At 44.9% G+C, this 26,326-nt stretch overlaps 1 protein-coding gene across 1 annotated transcript in view; it reads left to right on the forward strand.

Annotated features, from left to right (window-relative positions):
• Positions 1-25,928, forward strand: part of LOC146812978 (killer cell lectin-like receptor subfamily B member 1B allele A) — a 446,364-nt gene extending 420,436 nt beyond the window's left edge. Inside the window, exon 6 of the mRNA XM_085620001.1 lies at positions 25,485-25,928. Coding sequence (XP_085476127.1) covers positions 25,485-25,614 — 130 coding nt within the window. The 3' untranslated portion in view covers positions 25,615-25,928. The remainder of the gene's footprint in view (positions 1-25,484) is intronic.
• Positions 25,929-26,326: the final 398 nt, after the last annotated feature.

Consider the following 26,326-nt stretch of genomic DNA (forward strand, 5'->3'; position numbering starts at 1 on the left):
AGAGATGTATTCTCCCACATGGGGAATGGGAAACCATTCAGTGGAATTTGGATGCCGAATCAATGCAGGGTCAAACATAGGCACCCCTTCCGAGTCCAGGATAGGCTCGGATTCAAAAGGGGACAATTTTTGCTTCTTGGGCGAAGAATCGCTACCCCCAAATAAATCAAAGAGATTGTCATCGTCCGTGTCACCCAAATCATCATCCGTATCATGGATGGTATCAATGACCAGCTTCTTAGGGACCTCCACATTTTTAAGTTTGGCTTTGCTTTTGCCAAATGTCAAAGTAGACCCCTCCTTTGACTGAGGCCAGGGAGGAATAGAATCCTCATTCTTGCGCGAGGAACCCTCGCTAACCACATGTGACACTTTTTTGGTTAAGACAGTGGCAGGAACCAGTTTATGTTTTCTGCTTTCCCCTGCAGACTGGGCCAAAGCTTTGGTCATAATACTGATTAAAGAATTTTCCATATTTCTAGAAACTCTCTGCATGGAGTTTTCCTCAGCAGTTTCCACTGAAGAATTTATAAACTGGCTCAAATCAGATTTAAAATTAGTGCTTTCCTCATTATCAAGCTCAGGAGAGCTGGAAATATCCATTTTTCCAGACTGTTGAGGAACTGGGAAGCAAGGGGTTAACAGTGTCAGAAAAACAACAGGGGGCGTGTACAAACTAGCCTGCCGGTGAAAAAACGAGCGTAAGAGGAGGCATGACGAGGTTGTAGGCAGTCGCGCTGAGGAGACCTTGAGGCCAGCGACAATTGAGAGGCAGCAGGCAGCGCTGAAGACCGGCAAAGCTGAGGAGAAAGCGAGCGTGAGGGAAGTGCCGGTAAAGTAAACATAGGCGCGCGCGAGAGCAAACGCGCTAAACCTTCAGAGCCGAGGAGGGAATACTAAATGTGCAACCACACGAAAAGCGCTGACAACAGACACATAGCACGCTAAATAGAGCGCAAGGCTAGCAGCAGTCATGTATTAAAATTTCATAAACTAATTAGTGAAACATTTCATTAACTAAAGGAGAATAAAATAAGCGACTTATCTGACTGCAAGCAGCAAGAAAAGAGGACTGCTTGCGGTCAGATAGGTCCTTATATGGTTGGCCTGACCTGATTGAATTATTCTGTTTTATCGTTCTCCCCATTGGCCAGTAGTTTTCTCCTGCAGCCTTCTGGGGAGTGTAGTTTTTCACTTATCTTGCTGCTGTTTGAATAAACGCAAGAAAAGAAAGCATAATAGGAGCCTCCGGTCTTGCCATAAAATTGTTGTACACCATAAAATATTTCTTTAGTGAGTCTTTGGTCATTCCTGCTCTCTCTTTCCTTCCCATGTAAACTTTTATTTGTGAAAAGGCCCTCTCAGCATTGGCACTTGAGACTGGCAACGCCAAAACAGCAGTACACAATTTGCCAACTCTGGCCACTGACGTAGCTTTCCATGCCAATACTGGTGCACCTAAAGGCTGACATTCTCTGGAACAGGTTCTGCAACATATGCGTTGAACTGGGAGCATAGGCCCTCAGAGGTATTAAAGCAGTCAATAATGAAGCTGTACTTTGCAAAGTTTGGAGAAAATTCCACTTTGCAGTAGGGATCTAACACTTGTGCAGAGTACCACAGTGAGGCTTCATTGACTTCAAAAGCCATGGTTGGTGAAGGGACATTTCTATTCTAAAGAAGGAGCAAGAACCAAAGTCTGCAGAGGCCCGGACATAGTGAACACTCTCAAATTGTCTCTAAGCCCACACACAAAGAGCCACAGAAAAGGCCCTAGTTGCTGTGGTGGCTCTCAGCCTAGGCCCGCGATTAACTCAACTGAAGCAGGTGTCTCTAGAGGTTAAGATAACTTTGCCAGCTCAGTTATGAGCTCCGAAGGAGGTGACCTGCCAAAGGTTACCCCACAAAAAATAGAAAATATGTTCTGATCCCAGGATGAGCAACAGAACAGACAAATGTAGGTTCTGAAACATATGACTGCCTGACTGACAGAGCAGAAATGTTTGCCTACACCCGCGCAGGCTGATTAACACACTAGCTAATATTTGTATTTCAAACGTCTGCTACAAAACTCCCCGATCCAAACCATTTAAAATGGGTCTCCACTACATTGCGTTAGTGGGGCCAGCATAGAAAACATTCTAGGCAGAACATGGCAAAAGAGATTCAAGTAGGGGACGAATCTCCAGCGCAACACTGGCTCGAAGTTTCGCCACGATGGAGCCTGCTAAGAGTGCCTCTCACTCCATATGTGGGGTCCCCCTCGATGTAGCGCACAGGCCACCCAACCACATGGTTTCTCGAGCTAACCCCGGATGTTGTTGCTCAATAACCCGTTGGGAGTTCCTCTTCGCTCACAAGATGGGGTAAAAAATAAACAAAATGGCAACAACGACAGCGCCTCGCATGCCCAACCTAATGGTAACTGGAGTCCCCCTCCTCGTGACACGTATCTCAAAGCTCATATTAAAATAATCCCACCGAATAAACAGTAAAATTGAGTTTCCCACCATCATTTCAAATTATCGTTCTTGGTTTAACTACGAGATCACGTGGATGGAGCTGCAGCCAGCACCAAAATATTTGACTACACAAGCAGTTTCCAACATTAATGGGGAGGTGCTGCTAATGTGCAGGGCACACATTGAGGGGTGCTTAAATGGGTAACATTCAAATGACAATAAAACGCATTGTTTAGCCAACTAATCAATCAATCAAGCATTTGTATAGCGCGCTACTCACCCGGAGGGTCTCAAGGCGCTTGGGGGGGGGGTCCGCTACTGCTCGAACAGCCAGGCCTTGAGTTGCTTCCTGAAGGAGAGGTGGTGTTGGGTCAAGCGGAGGTGGATGGGGAGGGAGTTCCACGTCTTGGCAGCCAGGTAGGAGAAGGATCTTCCTCCCATTGTGGCTCTTCGGATGCGGGGAACGGCGGCGAGGGCATGGCTGGTCGATCGCAGCTGGCGTATGGGAGTGTAGAAGGTAAGGCGGTCGTTGAGGTATCTGGGGCCTTGGTTGTGGAGAGCTTTGTGTGCGTGGGTGAGGAGTCAGAATGTGATTCTCTTGCTGACTGGGAGCCAGTGCAGGTCTCTCAGGTGTCCGGAGATGTGGCTGTGTCGGGGGATGTCCAGGATGAGTCGTGCGGAGGCGTTCTGAATGCTCTGGAGCCTTTTCTGAAGTTTGGCTGTGGTTCCGGCGTAGAGGGCGTTGCCGTAGTCCAGTCGGCTGGTGACGAGCGCCTGGCTGACCGTCTTCCTGGTTTTGGTGGGGATCTTCCGTAGCATGCGTAGGATGTTGAAGTATGACGAGGAGACGGCATTGACTTGTCTGGTCATCGAGAGGGAGGAGTCCAGGATGAAGCCCAGGTTGCGTGCGTGGTCCGTCGGTTTGGGTGCGCTGCCCAGGGCAGGTGGCCACCAGAAGTCGTCCCAGGCGGAGGGTGATGATCCCAGGATGAGGACTTCCGTCTTATCTGAGTTCAGTTTCAGGCGGCTGTTCTTCATCCACTCGGCTATGTCTTTCATCCCTTCGTGTAGGTTGGTTCTGGCGGTGGCGGGGTCGTTGGTGAGGGAGAGGATCAGCTGGGTGTCGTCGGCGTAGGAGATGATGTTGAGGTTATGTTGGCGTGCGATGGCCGCGAGGGGGCTCATGTAGATGTAGACGAGGCCTGTGTATGGGGCTTGCATACAGATAACATGCCATTCTGTAATGCTTTATTTTGTCATCTATTGACAACTGTCCTAAACTACACAATTTCAAGGAAGCGAATAACACCAGTCACACCAAAAAGGCACATGATACAACAGGAGAGACAGCACAACTGATGCATAGGGAAATTAAGAAATTCTCCAAGGGGTGACTCCAATGCCCTGATCAGATACCAACATAAATCCTAAAGATCCACCATGATACAAAAGTTTGGAGGTCTCAAAGGCGAGGGAGGAGTACCCGGCATGATGTAGAATATGTGCTTGTTATGTCACTGTCGCCAATGGTTTGGCAAGACACATCTGTCACGAACATATGTCTACTGCTGTGCTGGACATACGTTCTACCTACCTAGTGACCTAACCAGATGGGAATATTCTATCCGCACATACACTCAAATTTTATTTACTACATGCATGCATATCTGTACACAAAAGCACGTGCATTTCCACGGTTACATTCAAATCAACTTTAGAATGCAAAAAAATGTATGCCAACACCATTAACTGTCACATATGGTAAGACGTTATTTTACAGAACTTCGTGCAACACAAGTGAGTGACCATGCATTCCTTGATCATATCATGACAAACATTTTTAGGCCAGATATCGCTGCAATCAAAATGTACAGCTAAGGAAAATGGAAATGGCAGCGATGCTGGGGGAAAACACACAGAAGGGGTGGCCTACGCAAACAGGATACAACTGCCAAGAGAAAACACAGAAGGCTCGCCGTTCAGGGAATCAAATGAAATGTAAATGTCCAGTATTTGTAAAGCGCAAACAATTACCCGAAGGTGTCAAGGCACTGGGGGCCCTCAGGAAGATTAAGCGAGCTATTGCCCAGAGTCACATGGTGCTGGGCTGATCTGCCGCTGGTCCCAGGGATCGAACCATGAGCCCCAGGTTCGGGAGTCAGTCGCCCTGGACGCTGCGCCACACCTCTTCCAAATGAGCAGGCTAACCAATGCATATTGCACAGGGAATGCAATCGATTATTCTAACTACCTTCGAAGGAAACCAACTATGTAATCAATGGCAAATATGCACAAACCAAAGGGTAGAAAAGAAACCCCCAATTAAAAAAATTAAAGAATACTTCAGAAAACACACCGTAGTCAGACAAATCTATAGAACGGTTATGAAATAAAATGTATACAGGTGGAAACTAAAGGCTGCCTATGGCTGTTTTAATTGTTACACATTTCCTTCCACAAACAACGTATATAGATTGCCAGACTTGAGACGCTTGTTGCACGTTAAATACAACACGATTTACACTGCAGGGCACATAGCGCCTTAAACAATGATTTCATTCATTAGAACGGATCTGTAATTATACAGCAAACAATGTATGGAGCAGTCTTGCGTTTGTCACTGTATTCCCAACAAAAAAGCACGCACACGAATTATAAGAAATAAATGAATTACCTTTGTTTTTTAGGGGCAGAGTGCTGGAGCTCCAGCTGTTTTCCATGTAAGAGTGTAGCTGCAGGGGCTCTAAGAAGGGGTGAAGTACAACAAAGCCTCGTTGAGTAAATGGTCTGACTTGTGAAGTACTTGGGTGCGGCCGCAGTAAAACAGACGGCAGACCACAACTGCTCCTCTCCCCCCATGTGAGCCAAGCAGGGGGCCTGGTTGGTCAGTTCTCAAAGCTTCCAGGTGCTAGACTTAACGTCACCATGTGTACACCCTAATAAAACGAGACCAGTAAGGGCCGGGCCAGGGGTAACACAGAGCAAGTTAGGGTTGAGTTGCAGCTGCCTTTTGTGGCAAAATGAATGATGCATCAATGAGCGAGCGTGCATAAAAAAGCACAGAGCATAGGAAATAAATTGCTGCCGTTCGCAATGGATTTGTGGCATGAAGAATGCGTTGGTCTAACTTTTAACGTTCTCCCTCCTCAATCATTTTTGAGAAGGCTCGCCTGTGAGTCAGGTTAGGGGGGAAGGGCTAGACGTCCAACTCTCCCCCGGACTTTTCGAACATTTCTTTATCAGTGTAATTGTAGCAGTCCCATCCCTCGGCTGCCCTCAGTGACTCTCCTTGAAAACATATGTGTTTCACCAATCCTGCTATCTGACTGTGGGGGTGCGCGGAAGCCAGGCTTCCAAATTCAATCAGTTCACACATCTCCAGTCAGCAATAGCAGCATCCCAGGCATCCGGCGTCCTGCACACTCCACTTAGCCCTGCACCATTCCCACCTGGCAGCATAGGCACAACTAGAACCAAATTCCGGGTGGGGTTATCCTTAATTCCTCCAGTAATAGGCAGGTGAAGATGAAGGAGTGAAAACACAGCAAAGCCTCGGTAATATGTAAATGGTCTTTTTAAACACCTGTGAAGTACTCGGGTGCGGCTCTGTGTGTGCCCGGGAAGCTGTCTCGGGGTGGGGGCGGGGGTAGACTGCAGCCCTTTGAGCTCCATGGGCGTTGCGAGTCTGCCTGGCAGCATCTTAGCTTCCCACACGGCCTCCTTACTGCTCATTGATTAATTGCGTTAATTTTATTTTTGTTAATATTCACGGCCCCAACCTCGTTACTTGTAAATAATGCTAGTCGTACTTAAAGGAAGCTCACCTAAATAATACAAATTATATCGAGCTCGGAATGATGAGAGGCAGAGTTGACCCTGTCTGTCACGATATACTGGCCTTTTCGAAAATGTGTCATATTTTGTACCTAATTTCTAGGAAATTTTCATGCACCTGTGCTTGAAAAGCGGCACGATTTGTCAGCCAGTAACTGGCGTTACTGACATGGCCCCAATTCTGTCATGCTTTTGAGGCTGTGATCTGCCTCAAAAACTTACGATTTCTATATTGGCTAGTCCTCCTCTACTTTTGGATTCGCTGTGTCTGCACCCAGACCTATGTAGGATGCTCATCCACTGAACCAGCTATCTTATCGGCCAACCATGCTAATTTGGGGGGATGACTCATTGTTTCCCGTAGTTTGCTTTGCATTGCAAGTTCCAGTATAGTTCTTTTTTGTACTCCTTTGGCTCCCTCAAGTGGCCAAGCGGTGCAACAAATATATAAAAAATCAGTGACACTCAGTTTAAACCAGGTCAGCTGATTTTCAATCGGTAGGGTTCTGTCGTGTACAGTCGGTTTTAACCGAATTCCGGACAGCCTAATCATAACTCTGGACAGAGATTCAGAAATACCTTTTATCTACTGGTCGTAGCTCTAGCCACGTCTTGTGTGAAAGAAAGTTTTTGACTGGACCAGAGCACTTGTTTCAGTTCTTTTGCAGCACATAAAACCTTTAGTAGATCAGAGTACTGAAGAAAATTTCCAATAATCCCTCGTACTTGGCTGAAGAAGATTTACCAAGGACTGTGGGCCAACTCAGTGAGCTTGTTACTAAAGAGAGTCACTGTTCCTGAGACAGCAATTAGAAGAAAGGGTCAGTCATTTTAGAAAGGAGAAAAAGAGTCAGAGAGACTCTTACTTGATGCCCTCACACACCCATCATCATTGGGTGATGCTCCTTGTTGGGCCAGCGCTGCAATGCCCTACGGGTCCCCCGAAGGGTCACTTTACTAGAGATCTTTTATAGAGCTAGCCATAAGGTGTGTGTGAGTCTGTGTGCAGTGGTAAGTGAAGCGTAAAACTTAAAAATGAGTAGAGGGTATCTGTGGTAGACTCATTTAATCAGGGTGATCCCTCTGTCATAGTTAAAATGTTGTGTGCTGCTCTAGAGTAGTTATGACCCTCAGTAGCGAGACAAGTGCAGTGTTTTATTAAACAGGGGGTAAGGTCGACATGTTTCGTGCTGTAGAATGGTCTCAGGAGGAGATCCTATGTGCTTTTTCAGGACTGAAGGGAAGTGATAAGTAAGAGGGATTGTGTGGTGGCCTTATTGAAAGGAGAGTGCCACTGCAATGGACCCAAACAGTGGTCCTTATCCATATAAAGTTGGGCAGGGTGCTCCATACGTCATAGCGAGAGGGAGCTTGCCGTCTCCATAGTTTTGTCAGAGGGCACAGAATCTTGCACCTACCCGACCTCTCACCAGTAATCATATGTGATCCTTCTGGACCCTCAGGAACTCCATAAGTTTGCATGTTATTTTGCCTGTTATGATTTTCGAAATCCGCAGTGTGTTTCTGAAGCTGAAGTATTTCTTTGGACATTGAAGCCACTTCAGCCACTATCTCCTGAGCGTCACTCATTTTTTGCTCCACCTCAAAAGCCTTAGACTCTAAACTAGACAATTTTTTGTCCATTCTCTAAAGAGTGGTAATAGTATCCACGATGAATGTTTTTAAGTTCTTAATTTCATCCATGATATCCTCTAGCATTAAGGGCAAAGGTAATTTTGTTGGAGAAGTTGGACCCTTTTTTGCCCTTTCGTTAGTAGTACCAGTTAAGTCTTTGCGTTGAGTAGTCAAATAAGGGAGGAGAGGCAAATGATTTAGATGTTGACGGTATATCTATGCTGGATGAATGAACTGGCAGTTTAGTGTATGGAAAGAAATATGCAATAAGCAGTATATATTAATTATATTGATGATAAGGGAAACTTGGAGACCAAAAGGAGAGTTCTAAATGTTACCTCACCACTGCTTGAGTCAGTAATAGACTGAACTGTAGGGGCACTGAAGACCATAGCAATACTCAATAGCTGCAGCCTCTCTTGCACAACAACAATGACGCAGAGTGCTTTCCTCACAAAAATTAGATATCTGCCACAACAAGTTGGAGTGCCAGGCATAAAGAAGAAAGAAAAACTTGCAGCAGGTCATGCAATAACAGGAACTTCTAAGAAAATGCAGGGAAGTCCCCTCAGAGAAAAATAATTTAAAGTATGGGGAAATCCCCCCAAACTATCATGAAGCTCAAGGAAAGTACATTCTTATGATGATGGCAGGCCTGTGAGCAAGCGGCTGAGCATGTAAGTCCTTTAAAACTGACCTAAAAGGTCTAAAGACTTTCAATTCCACTCCCCAGTATTCCAATACCACTGTGACCCATATGTTGATGCCTGGAAGCTCATGATGTGCTGCAAATCCGTGTCCGAGGACAGAATGGGAGAGTCGAGCCTCGGTGGCCATCTTGTTTGCTCTCTGACCACGTGCCTCACAATGAGATATATTATGAAACCTGTTGTGATTCTAGCTTATGGAATTCTGGGGGGAGAATGTTTGGTGCAGGAATTCAAGGCATTGGCAGTGGGAGGGTGATGTAATGGTGGTCACTGCTTATCGGCCTGGCTGGAAATAAATACCCTCTTACCCATAACTTTCATCAATGGGTGGTGCGTCTTCCTTTCAGTGGTGATGAGCAGGTCTAATACCAGCATCAAGCCAACCATAAGTTTGTCTCTGTTATACTGCTGCTGCTCAGCCTGAGTATATGTGTGGGAGAATGCTGGTGAATGGAATGTTTGTGTGTGTTAAGTGTCAGTTGGAGATGGGCTGAGCAGCAGTGAGGCTTCTCCTGGTGGAGCTCTCCCCTATGTAACTCCTTACCTTAATAAACCTACATGGAAAGCTACCTGGATTGGCCCTTCCTCATTTTACCACTTTTTGGCGATGATCTGGTGAAGAACCTGCATGTGTGCCACCCCATGGACTGATGGATCACTGAAATTTTGCTGACTAAAGAATCTCAAAGGTAATGAACTTCCTTAAACTACAGCTCTGCACTTAAAGCATACTGGCACCCCTGAGAGCCCCACCAGTGAGCTCTACATCGGTCGCCCCAATGTAAGTTTGTCAGTCCCTGCTCTACCTTCCTGCTTCCTCTCCTGCTCCTTATGGACAGTGCTCCCTCCCCTGCTACTTTGGGACAGTCCCTTCTCTAAGTGCAGTTTCCGAGGAGAGCGTCCAGTTGTTTTCACCGCCTCCTTGTCCTGCTACCTGTCTACTCTGCTGTTCTGGTTCAGGTGTTCCCTGTACTGCTACTTTAGGAGAATGCCTACCTTTGCTGCCTGGTTGTCCTGCTACCTGCCTGCTTTGCTGCCTGTACTGCTCCTTTGGAAAAGTGTTTACCTGCTTCTTTGGATAAGAGTTTACATGTTCTGCTGCCTGTCAGTTCCTGCTACTTCTTCTACATTCCTCACTTCTAGATTCTACTTGCTGTATAACCCAACCCAAGTTTATCACTCTTCACTGTGCCTTATTTTGTTTTTCCCAGCTGCCTCTCTGACTAGGGTGACCAGGGGGGAACAGCCATTACAACGCGGTTTTTACCACGCGTAGCCATTACATCGCATGCGTTACAACGCATGCAATGTTACAACGCTATGCCATTACAACGCAAGTCTTTACATCAACTTGCGCTAGATGGCGTGCTAACTTTACAAATAGTGTAGTTTACTATCCCAACACCTTCCCTATTGTTAAGTGGACTGGAGTTGGAATAGTAAATTACACTTTTCTAATGTTAGCACGCCATCTAGTGCAAGTCGATGTAAAGACTTGCGTTGTAATGGCATAGCGTTGTAACATCGCATGCGTTGTAACGCATGCGATGTAACAGCACGCGTTGTAATGGCTCGCGTTGTAACGTCATACATCTGTGACCAGGCATCCCGGATTTGCCCAGACAGTCCTGGGTGTTCGACAGCTGTCCCAGCAACTTTCAGGAAATTAAGCTCATTTCCCGGTTTTTCGAGAGGGTCGGCTGAAAAGGGTGGGAGTTTTTTTTTATGTTTCGCAAAGTTACTAGTTAGCAGCTGTTATAGGAAAGCAATTTAATTAATAGCAGTGCTTAATTTGTAAAATATGAAGTGCAGGTGCTCAAATGTTTTTGGGAGGCCACACCTACTTTTCTTCGGCTCCACCCACTTCCTCCACTGGCCCCACCCACTATATTAGCTCCACCCACATCCTCAACTGGCACTGCTAAAAGTCAGATGTAATACCCAATCGATCTTACTATGAGGAAGGCTCCCCTGCTGAAATTAAGGTTTTGAGAGGAGGTTCCCCTGCCCTGTGAACCTTTTGAAACAGATTAAACCAAAAGTGCATTAAAAGCTCAATTTTGAAATAAATTAGCTAAAATCACTAATCAATTGAAAGGGACAATTCCAGTGCTGTATGAGCCGATTTCTGGAACGGACAATACCAGGAAGGCTCCCCTGCTGAAATTAAGGTTTTGAGAGGAGGTTCCCCTGCCCTGTGAACATTTTGAAAAAGATTAAACCAAAAGTGCATTAAAAGCTCAATTTTGAAACAAATTAGCTAAAATCACTAATCAATTGAAAGGGACAATTCCAGTGCTGTATGAGCCGATTTCTGGAACGGACAATACCATTATTAACAGATTACAGGTTTGGAACAATTTTCTTCTAGATCGCAACACCATAGTTCGAGTTAAATAGATCCGATTCTTCAGTAGACAGTGATGTAAATATTTACACTTAGGTGACGGTCAGTCGGTCACACCTTAGCCGTCTCGCTGGAGCGGGTGATTATTACGAAGCATTATAGGATCTTGGAATCTGCAATTCTCATGAGCTCCACCCCCAATGGCGTCGTACCCCCACTGTCACCAGGGCCGGCTTTAGCGCTGGTGGTGCCTGTGTGACAATGTTTGTTGGCGCCCACCAATGACCACCTCCACCACGGATTCTCTCACTAGCACCCTTTAACAGTGACCGAGTCTCTATAACCACGCTCTCTCAGATGCATTGAATTAGTTCTATAACGCCACTCATACCAGTGTAGGGTGTCCGAGCACTTTACATCACATGCACATTACACAGAGACAATCAATCATATGTGTGTAAATTAGTGTATAGGTAATGTTACATAAGCCAAAGGACTAGAAGTGTAGGAGTCACATGTCATCCATACTGGTAGACAGGATAGTTTAGGAGTGCTTGGTGTGGAGAAGCGCAAACTCAGAGTCGAAAAAGAAACAGCATGGTTGGGAGTTTTCTTTAAGAATAATCTATTTCTAGCCAAATTAACCCTTTTTGCAACATTAATCAATGTTCTAATACTGTATACTGTGCAGTGTGTATGCAGTTATAGGATGAAAGTTAATAGCTCACTATTCTATATTAGGACTTTAAGTTATAAATTGCAAGTAACAAAAGGATGCCTCTTTTGAAAGCAATAACCTGCTGATCTGTTTACATCATACCCACTCTGTAATCTACTTGGTACATTCTTTGCAGCAGGTATATTAACCCCCTGCACTAACTTCACCCAAGTCAAAACCTCAACTATACAACATACTGATCTCTCTCCAGGAAGATAATTAATCACAAGAGTTATCTTGACATTTATGTGAGGCCTGGTAATTGCTGGGGGAAAGAAACGCTGCAGCAGGTGCTTCAAAAGCATAATAAACTTTCAAACACGGCGCCCCCAGGAAGCCAGCACCCGGTGCGGTGGCACCTGTCGCACCGCCCTAAAGCTGGCCCTGACTGTCACTCTGGGTCAGTTGAGTGCGGTTTGGTCGGTGCTCAGGTAAATTACCCGAGTGCTGCCTGCCATGCCATGGCATGCCGCATGCCATGGATCTCCTGTCGGCAGGTTGCTGCGGCTCGGCTCCACTCTGCTACAGCCCTGCTCCCACCATACTCCATTGCGTGCTCACCAACACGTCACAGTCGTCACTACAGAGAGCGGCATCCAAACCCTAGAGCTGCAAAGACTCCCCTCTCACTGGGCCTAGGGGGGGAAAGTAGCTGCGAGGCAGCGAGAGGGGCAGGCCGAGGGGCAGTCAAGGAGCGAGTTGCCAGAGCCACCACCGGTCTCTGATGCTTAGGAGGCGAGGCGGAGTGAAGGTGAAGCAGGTCGAGTGGTCGTGCCAACTCGCAGGCCGCACAGGCCTAACGCTGGCCACCTCTGCGAGGACGGGCGGGGCCGCCCGCAGCTCTGAGCTCTAACCACATGTCATACCGAGGCGAGAAGTACTAGTAAAGTACTAAGAAGTATTTATTTAAACCCGTCCCCGGCAGGTCCGTACTGTGGCAGGCCCCCGCGGCCTGCGCCCCGCCCCCCTCCCTATTAAAAATTACATTGGGGATTAAATTTGGCATTTATTTAGGCAGCAGTAGTACAGAGTACTTGGAAACTTGAACTTACTTAGGACTGGCAGGGTCGTGCCTCTGGCGGCGGGAGCCGGGGCCGACTTAGGCGATGATGACTGACTCCTCGTGCCGCCGGCCGGTGACTTGAGCGAGCTCAGTTGCCTGTTGCGCGCTACCGCTGCGCGGTCATGCGGTGGTCAGGTGTTGGTTATGCTGGGGCGTGGCAGCATCATTTTAAAAATCTACGCACGTTGCCACACACAGCCGCCTTCGCATAACCAAAATACAGCCCAAAAACGCCCAAACCAGTGTCCTCCTCTGGCCCGCCCACAGCAGCAAGTAAGTGGCGAAGGCCTCCGCGGCGCGCACAATGCCGATGATGTTGCGCGCATTGCCGCCATCGGCGCCATGAGGAAGACAAACATGATAACTCGAGTTAAGTTTATTTATATAAATAATACACACAGTGTGAGCGTGCGAAAACCACGCTGCGGCAGGGGCGGCACGAGTGGAGAGTCGAGTCTGTATCATTTATTTCATATACATATCATTACTAGTGTTTTTACCTTAAATTAAAATGTGACGTGCAGCGCGCAGTGCAAGAGTGTAGACCCGGCCCTGTCAAGAAAGTGCTGGTGCTATGCACCGGCAAGCACCGGCACAAATTAAGCTCTGATTAATAGGCATGCAACTGGCATTTTATGTATTTAATCACTGCCTTTTCTGTAATTTTCTGCTAAGAAGCACTGTCATTCTGTGCACTGTGTTGAAGTAAAATTGTAGTCCTTCTATTTTTTAGGAAATGTCCCGGTTTTTCGCTTTAAAATTCTGGTCACCCTATCTGTGACTTACTGTGCTATATTTTCACTGCGCTGCTCTTATCTACACATTTTGCTGCTTGCTGTGTGTTTTTCAATTGACCCCAGCCTTGCGGAGCATGTTACAATTTTTTCCGTTTCTTTACTTACACCAGCAATTTACTGCTGCGCCATCGCCTGCTAACTGTCACTGAGGCTCGCGCTTCATCACCTCATCGCAATTCCCACGAGCCCAGCATCTGCCTGATACGCGCCACTCCTTTCCTGCATAATTACGTGACAGAAATGTGTCTCGAAGCGTTCGCCAATTTAGCTGAACTTGAATCCAGCTAAGAGCAGTTTGGAGCCACAAATATTGCCGAAGAAGAGCTTGTCAAACAAGCAGATCTTGAAAAGAAAGAAATGATTTTCGTAGTTGTCCAGACTTCTCTACCCATGTTCTGAGCGCAACGATCTTCTACTGTGCCATATTAATATTTTCTTACCTGTTGCTTTCCCTTCATGAATTCCGATCGTCCACCTCAATTTCGTCATCACCAGAGTGTGTATTCACGTGAACATAGACATTCTCTGGTGATTTACTGCCGTCATATGGTTGTTGGTGGTAATGCACCTTTAAACTGGAATTCAGTTTCTGCAGTTTCTTCAGCTTGATAATTTAGAGTATGCTATTAGTGATGCCTCAGGTTACTATACTCACAAGAGGTTTGTTGAGTTCTTATATGGCTCTTTTCTCGTTTTTATCATTTCTCTAAGGTCATTGATGAAATGTTTTCTGCTTGGCTGTGCATTTGAGTGGTATTTTGCACTTTCTATACTCTTCTTTATCTTTTCTCTTCTGTCGTACGTCAGGGTTGCGATTGCATGTTGTACTTTGCTCTGTGGTTTTACCTTATTAATGAGCTGGTGTTTACCACTTTTATGTGGTTCTAGAGTTATTGGCAGTTGTGTTATTTATTCTTCCTGTACTGTGTGGTTTTCCCTCCACACATCCCACCCCATTTAGGGTTGTTGGGAAACGTTTTGATATTGTTTCTGTGTGTCCCTCCGTGCCGTGTGTTTTTTTCCCCACACATTCCACCCCAGCGTGCATTGTGGTAAGTTTGATGTTTCTGTATTCTGTATTTGGCACGCCACACATTCCACTCCAACTTGTGTTGTCGGAGGAAGTTTTGATATTGTTTTCGGAGTGTCCCTCCATGGCGTGTGATTTTTCTCACACATTCCACCCCAGCTTGTGTTGGGTGAAGTTCTGCTTTTCCTGCAAGTTGCATTGTGCTGTGTGGTGCCCCCCCCACCACACATTCCACCCCAAACTTTTTTGGGGGAAGTGCTATTGTATCTGAGTGTCCCTCCATGCTATGTGGTTTGTTTTGCCTTCACCCATTCCACCCCAGCCAGTGCTGGGGGAAGTGCCGCAGTTTTTTACGTGTTTGTTGTGCCGTGTGGTTTTCCCCCACACTTCACACCCCAACTAGTGATGGTGGGGGAAGTATTTTTGTTCTTGATGTTTCGTGTAGAGCCCCGTCCACACTTCACATCTCTACCTGCGTTGTTGAGGGAAGGCTTGCTGTTATTGTGATTGTTGTGATGTTCTGCGTGGACATTGTCCATGCTTGCTTCCTGCTTTTTCTTATTGGTGAGTTTACTTTCACACCTTTGTTGTTGGTTTCGGTGTGCTTGTCGTGTTTGCCTGGCCAGCCTGCATGATTCCGGTACTTCAATAGGTATGTAGTCTGTGGTGGGGGGTGTTTGAGGTTTTTTTTGTGTTAGAAAGGTTCAATGTTTAGGTCTCGCCTAGGCAGCGCTTGCGCTGTCTCGTTGAGACATGCAGTATACACTATAGTGTATATAAGCTCCGCCCACTCTCCACTAATCTACACCCATCATTGTCATTGGCTGGTGTCTTAACTAGTGGCTTCTGATTGGTTGTAGGCCTGTTAGTCCCTCCTTATGATGGACATGTCTTCATTTGTGTCCTTCCACGGCTATTGGCCCCTTTACTGCACAGACTACTTTCTTCCGATGCCTTCTCACAACCATTGCCAATGCTTGTTTAATTTGTCTCTCCCTACAATGCTTGTTTTATTTGTTTCTCCACATTCTGAGATCTCTGTTTAATTATTTAGGATTAACACAGCCCAAGTCTCGCTTTAATTATTTATTATTTGTATTTTAGGACCTTCTTTTAATTATTTATAATTAATACACCCCCAAGCCAGGATTGAACTCTGCTCTCCAGCTTCAAAGTCGGCAGCCTTATATGTTGCGCCACCGCTCCTCGCTTCAAGACAAGCCCTTAAAGGGATTTATCTTTGTTTCCATTGAGTGCATTTCACAGTGCCCCGGGGGCACAAGCAGGAACCTAATAGAGTGCTTCTCTATCACAATGCACTTTTTGGTCCCCCCGGGGCACAAGCAGGCATCCACTTCAGCATGCCTAAGCAAGCGTGTGAGGAGTGGATGCGTGCGTGTGTGTGCGTGCGCACGCGAGGCTGTAGGAGTGGAGGGATGGCGAATTTCGCGACCTCAGCTCTGGCTGCGTCACTGAGTGCTGCAGCGCTACATTGTTACAATTGCGGTCTCACTCAGCCGCCTGCCAGCATTAATTAATTATTTACCGGGCCGCCCGTGGTGCCGTGCGCCAGGCTGTCTGAGTCAGTCACTGACTGACACAGCCCACACTGTGCCGATAAAACATAGGAGGTGCAGGGGCCTGCCCATTAAATCCGGGTGTGACCTCACGGGGTCCTGCACTGCAGGAAGTGAGGTCACCAGAGAATGACATTCAATCGGTCTCGCTTTGGAACCTGATATTTCCCTTCCTGCAAGCTGATACTCCAGAAATGTTTCTTTTGTAAATGCTCTGCCTTCTGTTAATTTCGAAAAGATATGGTATTGTCCCACTAAAACATCTGCTGGAAGCTCCTTCGCGAGTAGAACAGCAGCAGTGTGTGACGCAAAAGTCTCACGTGTCCACGAGCATGCTCAATAGCAAACTGACCACCATACAAAATAGGACGCATGCAACATAATTTCACGAACAAAACATTACCGGAGATCCTTGGCTTTTTGGAAAAATCTTACAGGCGTTCTGGAGTCATAAAACATTGCAGTCCGTATTCTTACATTGCTTCATCTTTTGAGTGTTTCAAATTATGTCACTTCGACTTTTTGTTAGTTAAAGATCAAATATTTCGATAGGGAGTTGTTTACACCATGGCACGCTCAGTGACAAGACAATGGACATTTGTATGAAGACATTTGCTTCTCCGATGTACGTCAGAGTGACAGGATTGCTTGCCCAGCCATTTTTCAGGCTACCGAGGTGGGACACGTTTTGGCGCGTTCTTCTCCTTAGATGAGATGTGCATCTCCCTGCAGTGTTCATTCCTCGGCCGCGAGCTGTCCCTGTGATGAATGGCTTCATCTCATGTTATTAGTCATCTTTCTGACTGGGTAACCAGGCTGTGTACACGCCTTCGGGCGGGATTGCTCGCACTCTGGAGAGAGACTATAACCGAGGGCCAGGTCACGGTGGGACCGAAGCCTTCAGTATTTAAAGTGGTAGTAACATCACAAAAAATAAATTATTGCAATGGAGCTTGCCTGTAATTATTAGGCACTTATTTATATATTTCCCATACAATGTATATGTCTGTATAAAGGTAAATGACACATGACATGACGACTATGACACACCTCAGTGCACTAGCAAGGGTAACATGAAGGCGCAGGGAGTGCCTGGTAGTGGATTGAAGCGGCATCAGATGGACTCAAGACGGCGCAGCCTTGGTATTTGCACGCTATTTAATTGCATCCCGCTGGGTGGGGGGCAACCCAGACAAGGGGAGGTTGGGGGTGGGTGGAAAGAATCCACACGTTCAGGAAACCAAAACAAGACATTTGATATGGAGTGTAGGATGTAAGAAGCAACACGGATCATGGGAAGGTGGGATATGGGCGGGAAGAGGCAAGGAGGACAATGGAAGGGTAGTGGTCGGGCAAAAAGAGGCAACAGGGACAATTGGTAGGTGGAAGTGCCAATACAGACAATAAAGGGAGTAGAAGGAAAAGAATCAAGAAGAAAGAAAAACCTACCACAATCACAGCTGAAGGACCGTAATCCAGATGAAGCAATCAGTACTTGATCTATGCTCCTGCCGAGAGAAGAGGAAGTGAAGCTGACTCATGCTGCCAAATTAGAAGGCAGCAAATGAGTGTGACAAGGCCTCGAATGAAACTCAACGGCCGGCTCCAAGCCCTTTGTAAAACACACTGGGGCTTATTTATTTAGCCCCTGGCACTGCCTGTGCATTCATTTTAATATGGGAAAAAGTGACGTGCTGGTAGCGCAAGGGGCTTATAAATAAGCCCCTATTTCTCTTGCAAGGGCGTGAGCATGCACTAGTGTATGCGCTGATGAAGGCAAGACCTAAAAATGCGGGTGGGAATCGAGGATGCAGCTGACACAAACGCAAGAATCGAAAATGGCCCCTCGCTGTTCTCTTGGGTAGAACAAGAGAGAAACAATTGTTGTGTAGTGGACCACTGACACCCCCTCCCTCACCAGGTCTCTGTGGTGCTGCACCGTCTGCACTAATGATAGCCACGCACCTGAAAAACCAGAGGGTTGTGCCCTATGTCTTCAAGATGGGCTCATGGTTTGCAGGCACCAGCTGTCCGCAAAAATCACATACAATCTGCCCTTGTGAGCTCTTCTAGTGCAGGGATTTGTTTGTTCCCTAGACAAGGTGACATGTTCCTGCTCTTCTCGTTATGAGGCCATATTTGATGCTTTTTGGGGATTCCCAGCACCCATTAGCTGCCATTGCCAAACATAGTCGAGGCCAAGCATTTGCAATGCATTAGGTCTCGCATTTACGCGAGTTTGAGCTATTGACATTGCAAATAACAATGCCTATTGGCATTGTCATTTACAATGCCAATAGCTCCCTATATAACTTTCTTCATATAAAACGACCAGCAGAGGTCAGTAAAATACCAGAATCACTTTGCCACTCTCTAGATTCCAGTGCTTAGAAATTGTCTTCCACGAGCACCCGTAGACAATAATATTTTTTTTAAATCTTGTATTTTCAGTGATATGACCACCGAAGGCTCTGATGTTATATTAAAAACAGAGCTTTGGACTATACCACTTCCGGCTGAAAGGCAATTTTTCTCTCCATGTGTTCCCATACCTGGCGTGTCATGCAATTTGGTGCTTACTTTCCCTCCATGTTAAAGAACAGGAGATGTTTCAGCACCCAGGCTAATGTGCTGCATAGCCTAATACATATAAGGTCCCAAAGGCGAGACCGATTGCATTGCAAATGCTTGTTTTGACATTTTGCTTCCTTTATAAAAATAAACAATATTTAATTATTATCTGCATGTAGGTAGAACATCATGTTTTCACCAGCATAAGCACCTTCAAATATGGATGGCATTACTGCTCGTAATACCTTTTTAACAGTTGGCTAGGGTGAAAGATGCCTTTGAGGCATACTTGGATGCTATTTATGGGTACACGTTTACCAAAGAGATGAAAAAAGCATTGTTAATCTGTAGTTTGGGTCCTGAAGGCAGGTCTATATTGAAATTCTACTTGTACATGTAGTAAAAATATAGTTGAATGAAGAGGGGCAATTTGGGGAAATGGTGACAGTAGAAATTGTGGACGATATCCCTATGTCATCAAAACGTTGGACAAAAGATTCTCGCTGCCAAGATTGTGGAGTTGGACAGACATACGTTCTTACAAAGGTCTCAAAGACATGGTTAATCCACTGATGATTTTGTGTCTGCTCCAAAGAAATTATCAATTACATGTAACTACCGGGAATTCAAAGATGAAATTAATTGGGACCAGTTAAATGAAAAGACTGGCAAAAAGAAGATACAAGAATGGTTATGCCTGACTTAGAATCAGCCATAAATATTGCAAGGGCAATTGAGAATGCTGAAACATACATAAAGAAAATGTCAACTCTTATTCAACATGGAGCTAACAAGAAAGTATGTGTACAATGGGCCAAAGATGAACATAAAAGTGTGAAAAGAGGTCAGGCGTCAAGTTCATCCACCTTAGCTCCTTCCTGCAAAGTTCCGGGGTGATCGGGCAAGCAGGGTGGGGAAAAAAGGGGGTCTGTAATACAAGACCTCCATTTATTTTTTCTAAGAATTTTTTATGAATTACTACCACAAAAGCTAAAAGGTGCTTTTTGTGATTTGATGAAAATATGCTTCGTAGTTTTGGAAAAATTAAGCTCCCAAAATATTTGCATATCTAGACGGTTGGGTTCAGGAGACTCTCAGGAGTCCCTCGAATCCAGTTTAAAAACAACAAAGTCTTCTGATTAGCCCTGGGGGTTTATTTACCCTTGGGCGATTTTCCAAGGCTCTTGCAGGAACAAGGATCTGATTGGGTGCCTGCAGTATGAGGAAAAATGTTGCATACAGGCATTATCGGACTCGAGGACTTAGTCCCCTGTCCTAAAGATGGAGAATAAATAGATGTAAGTGGGAAGGGTAGATATACCCTGCCCCTTAAACCCTGTGAGAGGGTCCCAGAGAGACCGCCACTGGGGCCACAGTATAAGTCAAAATCCAGAGGGACTCCAGCAAAACTCAGGAGACTCCGACAGGATTGTGACTCATTTAAAAAAAAGTAAATAAACGCCCATTGTTGTTTATAATATTAAATTATTTAGGGGAGGGAGCCCGCACCCCCCTCCCTAGCCTTAAGAGACCCTAGGGGCTCCATCTAATGGGCCAAAAATAAATATATAAATAGGTGTGAGGGTTCGTCCCCCCTGCACCCCTAGCACGTAGCAGTCCCGAGGATCCCATCCACACATTACTTTGAGTGGAGATGGGGTAGCCCCACCCCCGAGCCCAAATGGTCTCCACGGACCAAACTATGACCCCACAATCAGAGTGGAGTCTCCAAACTTGGGGCAGAGGCTCCACCCTCAGGTGGACATCTCCCCTATAGGGGGCAGAGACTCCACCCTAAGTGCATAGACTCCGCTACCGTAAAGTTACTTCTCATAACTTTACCTTTGTGAATACCTAAAAGAAGTAAACTTAAACTAAATCCAAGTTTACCTTTTCGACTTGGGACCTGAGGGTCAAAGTAATGTTATAGTTAGGTAAGTTAAGTATTCAAGTGACATAAGACCTAACAGAAAAATACAGAAAATCATGCCCTGCTTATGACTTCTGGCCAGGCCCTGCCCATTTCTCCATGGGCGCTCATGCCACAGCAAGGGGACAACCCCCTGCTGTCCATGACCTTTGGCTGTGCATCTTGGCGATGTGGCCCCCCAGAGCCCCCGGGCACAGCATTCAGCTGTTTGCGGCTTTAGGTTGGACCTGCGCCCAACCCATTGTAGTAAGACAACCGCTTCTGCACATGGTCTACGGCCTGCACAATGGCATTTTTTTTCAGGACTCGGGAACCAAGACCCTGAGGCCTGGAATGGCCACCACCACATATTCTCCATGTCATGATAAGCCAATCAGAATCACCTATCCACTTTGAATTGATCAACCAGAGTCTATCTGCACACCATTTTTCAAGGTATCTTACTTTTTACCAGCGTAATCCACTTGGTGTCCGCCCAAGCACCTTTTTGAATGCTAAGTTCACAAAAAAGGATGAACGGATTTACACTAAATAACAGAAAGCACGCTTTCTTGGTAATGTTCTAACTTTCGTCAAATTTGGTGTAATTCCATTTTTATCTGTACTGTAAGGCTTGCTTTCCTATGGGAATAAACATAGGAACTTTTACTTTTATGAAACCCACCCTTATTTAGCCCCTGTTTGATGGATTATTTTGAAACGTCCTACGAAGAAGCCAAAGTGGATTAACTTTGGTTTTATAAAGTTTTGTGCAGATTCTCAAAACAGTGCCAAAGTTAATAATGTAACAAAAATGCCTTTTTGATGGATTCTCTGACCTAACTATAACCACACAGTGGCAACGGCTAGTAAGAAATATATATATATATATATTCACTGAAAAAACCATAGGTTTCACACATGTTATAGTTAGCGGAAATTTTACTGATAAAAAACCAATGAAATTCCCCCGTTATAGTTAGTGCAGGCAACTATAACTCACGCGACCGCAATCCTCTGCTGATGCTAATACTGTATTTAGACACTTATTTGCCCATGTCTTCTTCCATACATTTTTAGCTATACATATATTACAAATATTTTTTTTTCATAAAGACACATATGTCATCAGCAGAAGATTGCGGTCGCGTGAGTTATAGTTGCCTGCACTAACTATAACGGGGGAATTTCATTGTTTTTTTATCAGTAAAATTTCCGCTAACTATAACATGTGTGAAACCTATGGTTTTTTCAGTGAATTTGCAAGGTTTTTTAAATGCTCATTCCTAACTATAACGTGTGTGAAACCTATGGTTTTTTCAGTGAATTTGTACGGTTTTTTAAATGCTAAGTTACTTTACGCCATTCGTGGCGTGCGCGCCCACTTAACGCAGTTCGTTCCGTGCGCGCACGGTGCGCTTCGCGCACCGTGCGCGCACAGTGAGCACGCGGTGCGCTTCGCGCACCGCGCGCCCACTTTACGCAGTTAGTGCCGTGCACGCACGGTGGGCACGCGGTGCGATGACAAAGCAAGAAAGCACGTCAACAAATCTGTTTCTGCTTTCCTCCGTGACTATGGTATGGGTGCCATTTACCACAACAACTTGCGTTATGACATGCAAGACATTTATAGAGGAGATGGTGTGCACTTCAATGATGAAGGGAACAGAGTCTTCCTCTTGAACCTTAGACTCTGCATCGGTACTTACTTGTAGGTACCACTAAAAAATCATTTCATAAACACAACGGCTCTTTTTAGAGCCCCCTAATATCTAAACACTTAAATCTGATTTTCATTTTTTTTTTTTTTTTTTCCTACCGTACGCTTACCGTAAGCTTACCGTACGCGTACCCCGTGATTTTTTTTAAAATCAATAAATGTTTTCTTTGTACTTTTCTGTCCTTCTTTGACCCCCTTACAAATGTTAGGGGGTCTGTAACTCTCCTCATTGCCCCCTTTCCTTGTTTTCACTCTTTTTTTTCAGAGTGAAATACACAAAATGGCGGCCGCCGCTTCCTGGTTTCGGCCGATTTGAATGTTTACTAAGATCTAAGAGCCAATCAGAATCACGCTCGCGCACGCCACTGTACGCTTACCGTAAGCGTACGGTAAGCGTACCGTAAGCGGGCTCAGATATATATATATTGATTTAAAGGCTATTTTCTCAGAATCTACTGAACAGATTTACACCAAACCTACAAAAGGCACTTCCTTGACCTAGGGACTACCTCTCTGCCAAATTTTGAGTAATTCTGTTCAGCCGTTCGGGCTGTAGCTCGTTCTAAAGGTCCTATGGAAAAATGCATGGGAAAAACGCGTTTTGGGACCCCCCTTTTATCTCAGCCCCCGCTTGACGGATCCCCCCGAGACTTTCAGGGTAGGAGCGGAGCGTAGCGCCCCACCTATTTTGAGAAATTCGCGAGGATTCGTCGACCGGCGCCAAAGTTATTCAAAATAGAATGTTGAGGTTTTCCTATGGAAACGTGGTCCTAACTATAACTACCTACTGGCGACCGCCAGTAGGTAATATATATATATATATATATATATATATATATATATATATATATACATATACATATATATATACAGGGCCGGCTCTAGGGCGGTGCGATCAGTGCAATCTCACCGGGCGCTGACTTGGGGTGGGGGTGCCAAGTTCATCTATTTTAAAAGGGGAACAGCCATTACAACGCGGTTTTTACCACGCGCAGATTTTACATCGCATGCGTTACAACGCATGCGATGTTACAACGCAATGCCATTACAACGCAAGTCTTTACATCGACTTGCGCTAGATGGCGTGCTAACATTACAAATAGTGTAGTTTACTATCCCAACACCTTCCCTACTGTTAAGTGGACTGGAGTTGGAATAGTAAATTACACTTTTCTAATGTTGGCACGCCATCTAGCGCAAGTCAGCGTTGTGCATAGCGTTGTAACATCGCATGCATTGTAACGCATGCGATGTAACTGCACACGTTGTAATGACACACGTTGTAATGTCATACATCCATTTTAAAAGCACCTGATGCCGCATAGATTGTCCCAGCAATTTTCAGGCATCAATAAAAATGACAACTCCGGTGATTAATGTTCTTCCTGGAGAGGGACCGGAGCTTCGTCTAGTGAACATTTTGATCCATCATAGAGCAGAGGGTTAATATGCCTGCTGCCAAGAACGTGTCCCATTCACATCACAAAGTGCATAAAATATAAATAGGTCAATGGGTTACTGCTTTTATCAGAGATCCTTTTGTTTCTTGCAGTTTATCAGTTAAAATCCTTATAATACAGCAGTGAGCTATTAGCTGCCATCAAAGAGCTGTATGCAAACTGCAAGGAACATATTAAAGCTATTATATTTTTTGCCCAGTCTTTCTTTGTCCTAATATTGCAAAAACGGTTCATTTGGGTAGAAATCACTTCTTATTATTAAATAAAACCCCTAACAATAGTATTACATTTTAAATTCTGAATGTATGCTTTTCCAGTCCAAGAACTCTTAAACTATACTGCCTGCCTGTATGGATGAATGTGACTCCTACACCTTGTAGACCTCTGTCTTGTCTAACATTTCCAATATAATGATTTACACATATATATGATTGTGCAAAGTGTGCCTGATGTAAAGTGCTCTGATACCTTAAACTGCTTTGAGTGGTGCTATACAACTAAATGAATCTAAGAGACAGTGGTTATGGAGACTTGAGGGGCACTGTCAAGTGTTGGTAGTGAGAGAATCCATGGCGGATGTGGTCAGTAGGGGGGCGCCAACAAACATTGTCGCACAGGGCGCCACCAGTGCTAAAGCCGGCCATATATATATATATATCACTGAAAAAAACAGATATAATTTAGAGTTATCTCAAATAACTGTAACCTATGCCCTAAAGTAACTAAGACCTGCACCCTCACCATACAGTGGTGTCATCAATGATGTCATTTCAGATGTTATTAGGGATGTTATCAATGCCGTTATTGAATATGTCATGAGTGATGTAGTGCAAGGCTACAAGCAGGGCAAGGCGAGGAAGCAAGTTATAGTTACTTTAGGGCACGAGTCATAGTTACGTCAGATAACTATAAATGGTGAATGTCAGTAGTTTTGTTGTCACCGTTGTGCCCTGCATAGGGTTTGTGGCCAGGCACTGCATCCAACTCACTGACCCCACCACCCCAAGGAGGTATCTTCGTATAAATCACATGTACACACAATGTTCACAATTGTCCATTCCAGGTAGCTCCACCAGTTTTATCTCAAGCCTCTTTCATGGCCCCCATAAACATCCCTTCTAGAGATGCCACTGAAGCGTTTGAGCACAAACAAGACGTAATCTTCGATTTTGTATGTATTTAAATGCAATTGTAAATAAGCTGACAAAGCTATGCAAAAATATCACTTCTGTTTCAGTTTTTACATACCAGTTTTGCAAGTTTTTTAATTGGCTTGTCCGTGTTGAAACCCCTCAATGTATTTGCACATTTATTTGCAGATTATTTGCAGGAGTTGTGCGCTGATTTGTTGCGATGAAAGGGGGATAGCTTTATCTTCCATTTAGTGGAGTTCAAAATGTAACTAATTCAGCCACACGGAAGAAAATCACATGTGGAGTTAAAATTGATCAATTTGGAGCATAAACCCAGTTTAAGGCAACACATTTCCGTGCTCACTTATCCTGTGAAATGCCCAGGTAACAGCCTTTTTTTAGGACATTTTCACTAAAGAATGTTTTACATGAAATGTCTGTCAGCACAGTGTTTTCTACTAAACATCTGCCTTATTAATGACAGCCATTACCTCACATTAATGTCCTTAATTTTACAGGTTCACAGGCTCTGCTGATGGAGACCAGTGTGGAACGGTGATCAGCGGATCCATAATATCCTCACGATGCATCAACAGTTACTACTGGATCTGCCAGAAGGAAGTGGAGAGCTGCAGCTCCGGGGTTTGAAGCTGGAGTCAAATAGTTTAACAACAAGAACAGCCCAGCAAGATTAACCTTATGGCAGTAAAATGCTTGGAAGCCATTTGTTTCAAGACCAATATAGAAAACCATGGAAGCAACGGGTGCAATTAAATAAAGGTGTTAGCTAGGACATGCTTGAATTTGATAAAATACCTCTAAATACACTCATTTTCTACATACTTCATGCTTCAAGCACTATAAATGCCTAACATTGGGTTTTTATATTTCTCCAGCCACCAGCATTCCAAAGTGATTTAAACACCCTTGTTATATGTTATTAAAGAGTGATGGTCTAAATTATGTCATGAGTTGTAGCGCACGTTTAAGCGTTTGCCTAGAAAATTCCACAGTGTGAAATACCATCTTATCCACTTGTCCAGGCGAGTCCAATGCTGACTACAACACATAGTTTTGTATTAACTTCTACAAAATTCTAATGAACTGGCAAAATGATTTAGTTTTCCAGCACTAGATATTTTTTTCTTTGATTTAGAAGATTTTGATAAAGCAATCTAGCCATGGTACGAATGCCATAGAATGCTGAGCATGAGAAATTGTTGTATGTATCCACACAGAAATGATTGAAAATCAGATTTTGGAGTGAGGGGAGCATGGAGTGATTGCCCAACGTGACGGTCACACTTTAAGATTGCTCTATGCTGTCTGAATCCTGCAAAATCGCCCAATTCTGGTGTCA

This window comes from Triturus cristatus, chromosome 7 (genome assembly GCF_964204655.1).
Source record: "Triturus cristatus chromosome 7, aTriCri1.1, whole genome shotgun sequence".
NCBI lineage: Eukaryota > Metazoa > Chordata > Amphibia > Caudata > Salamandridae > Triturus > Triturus cristatus.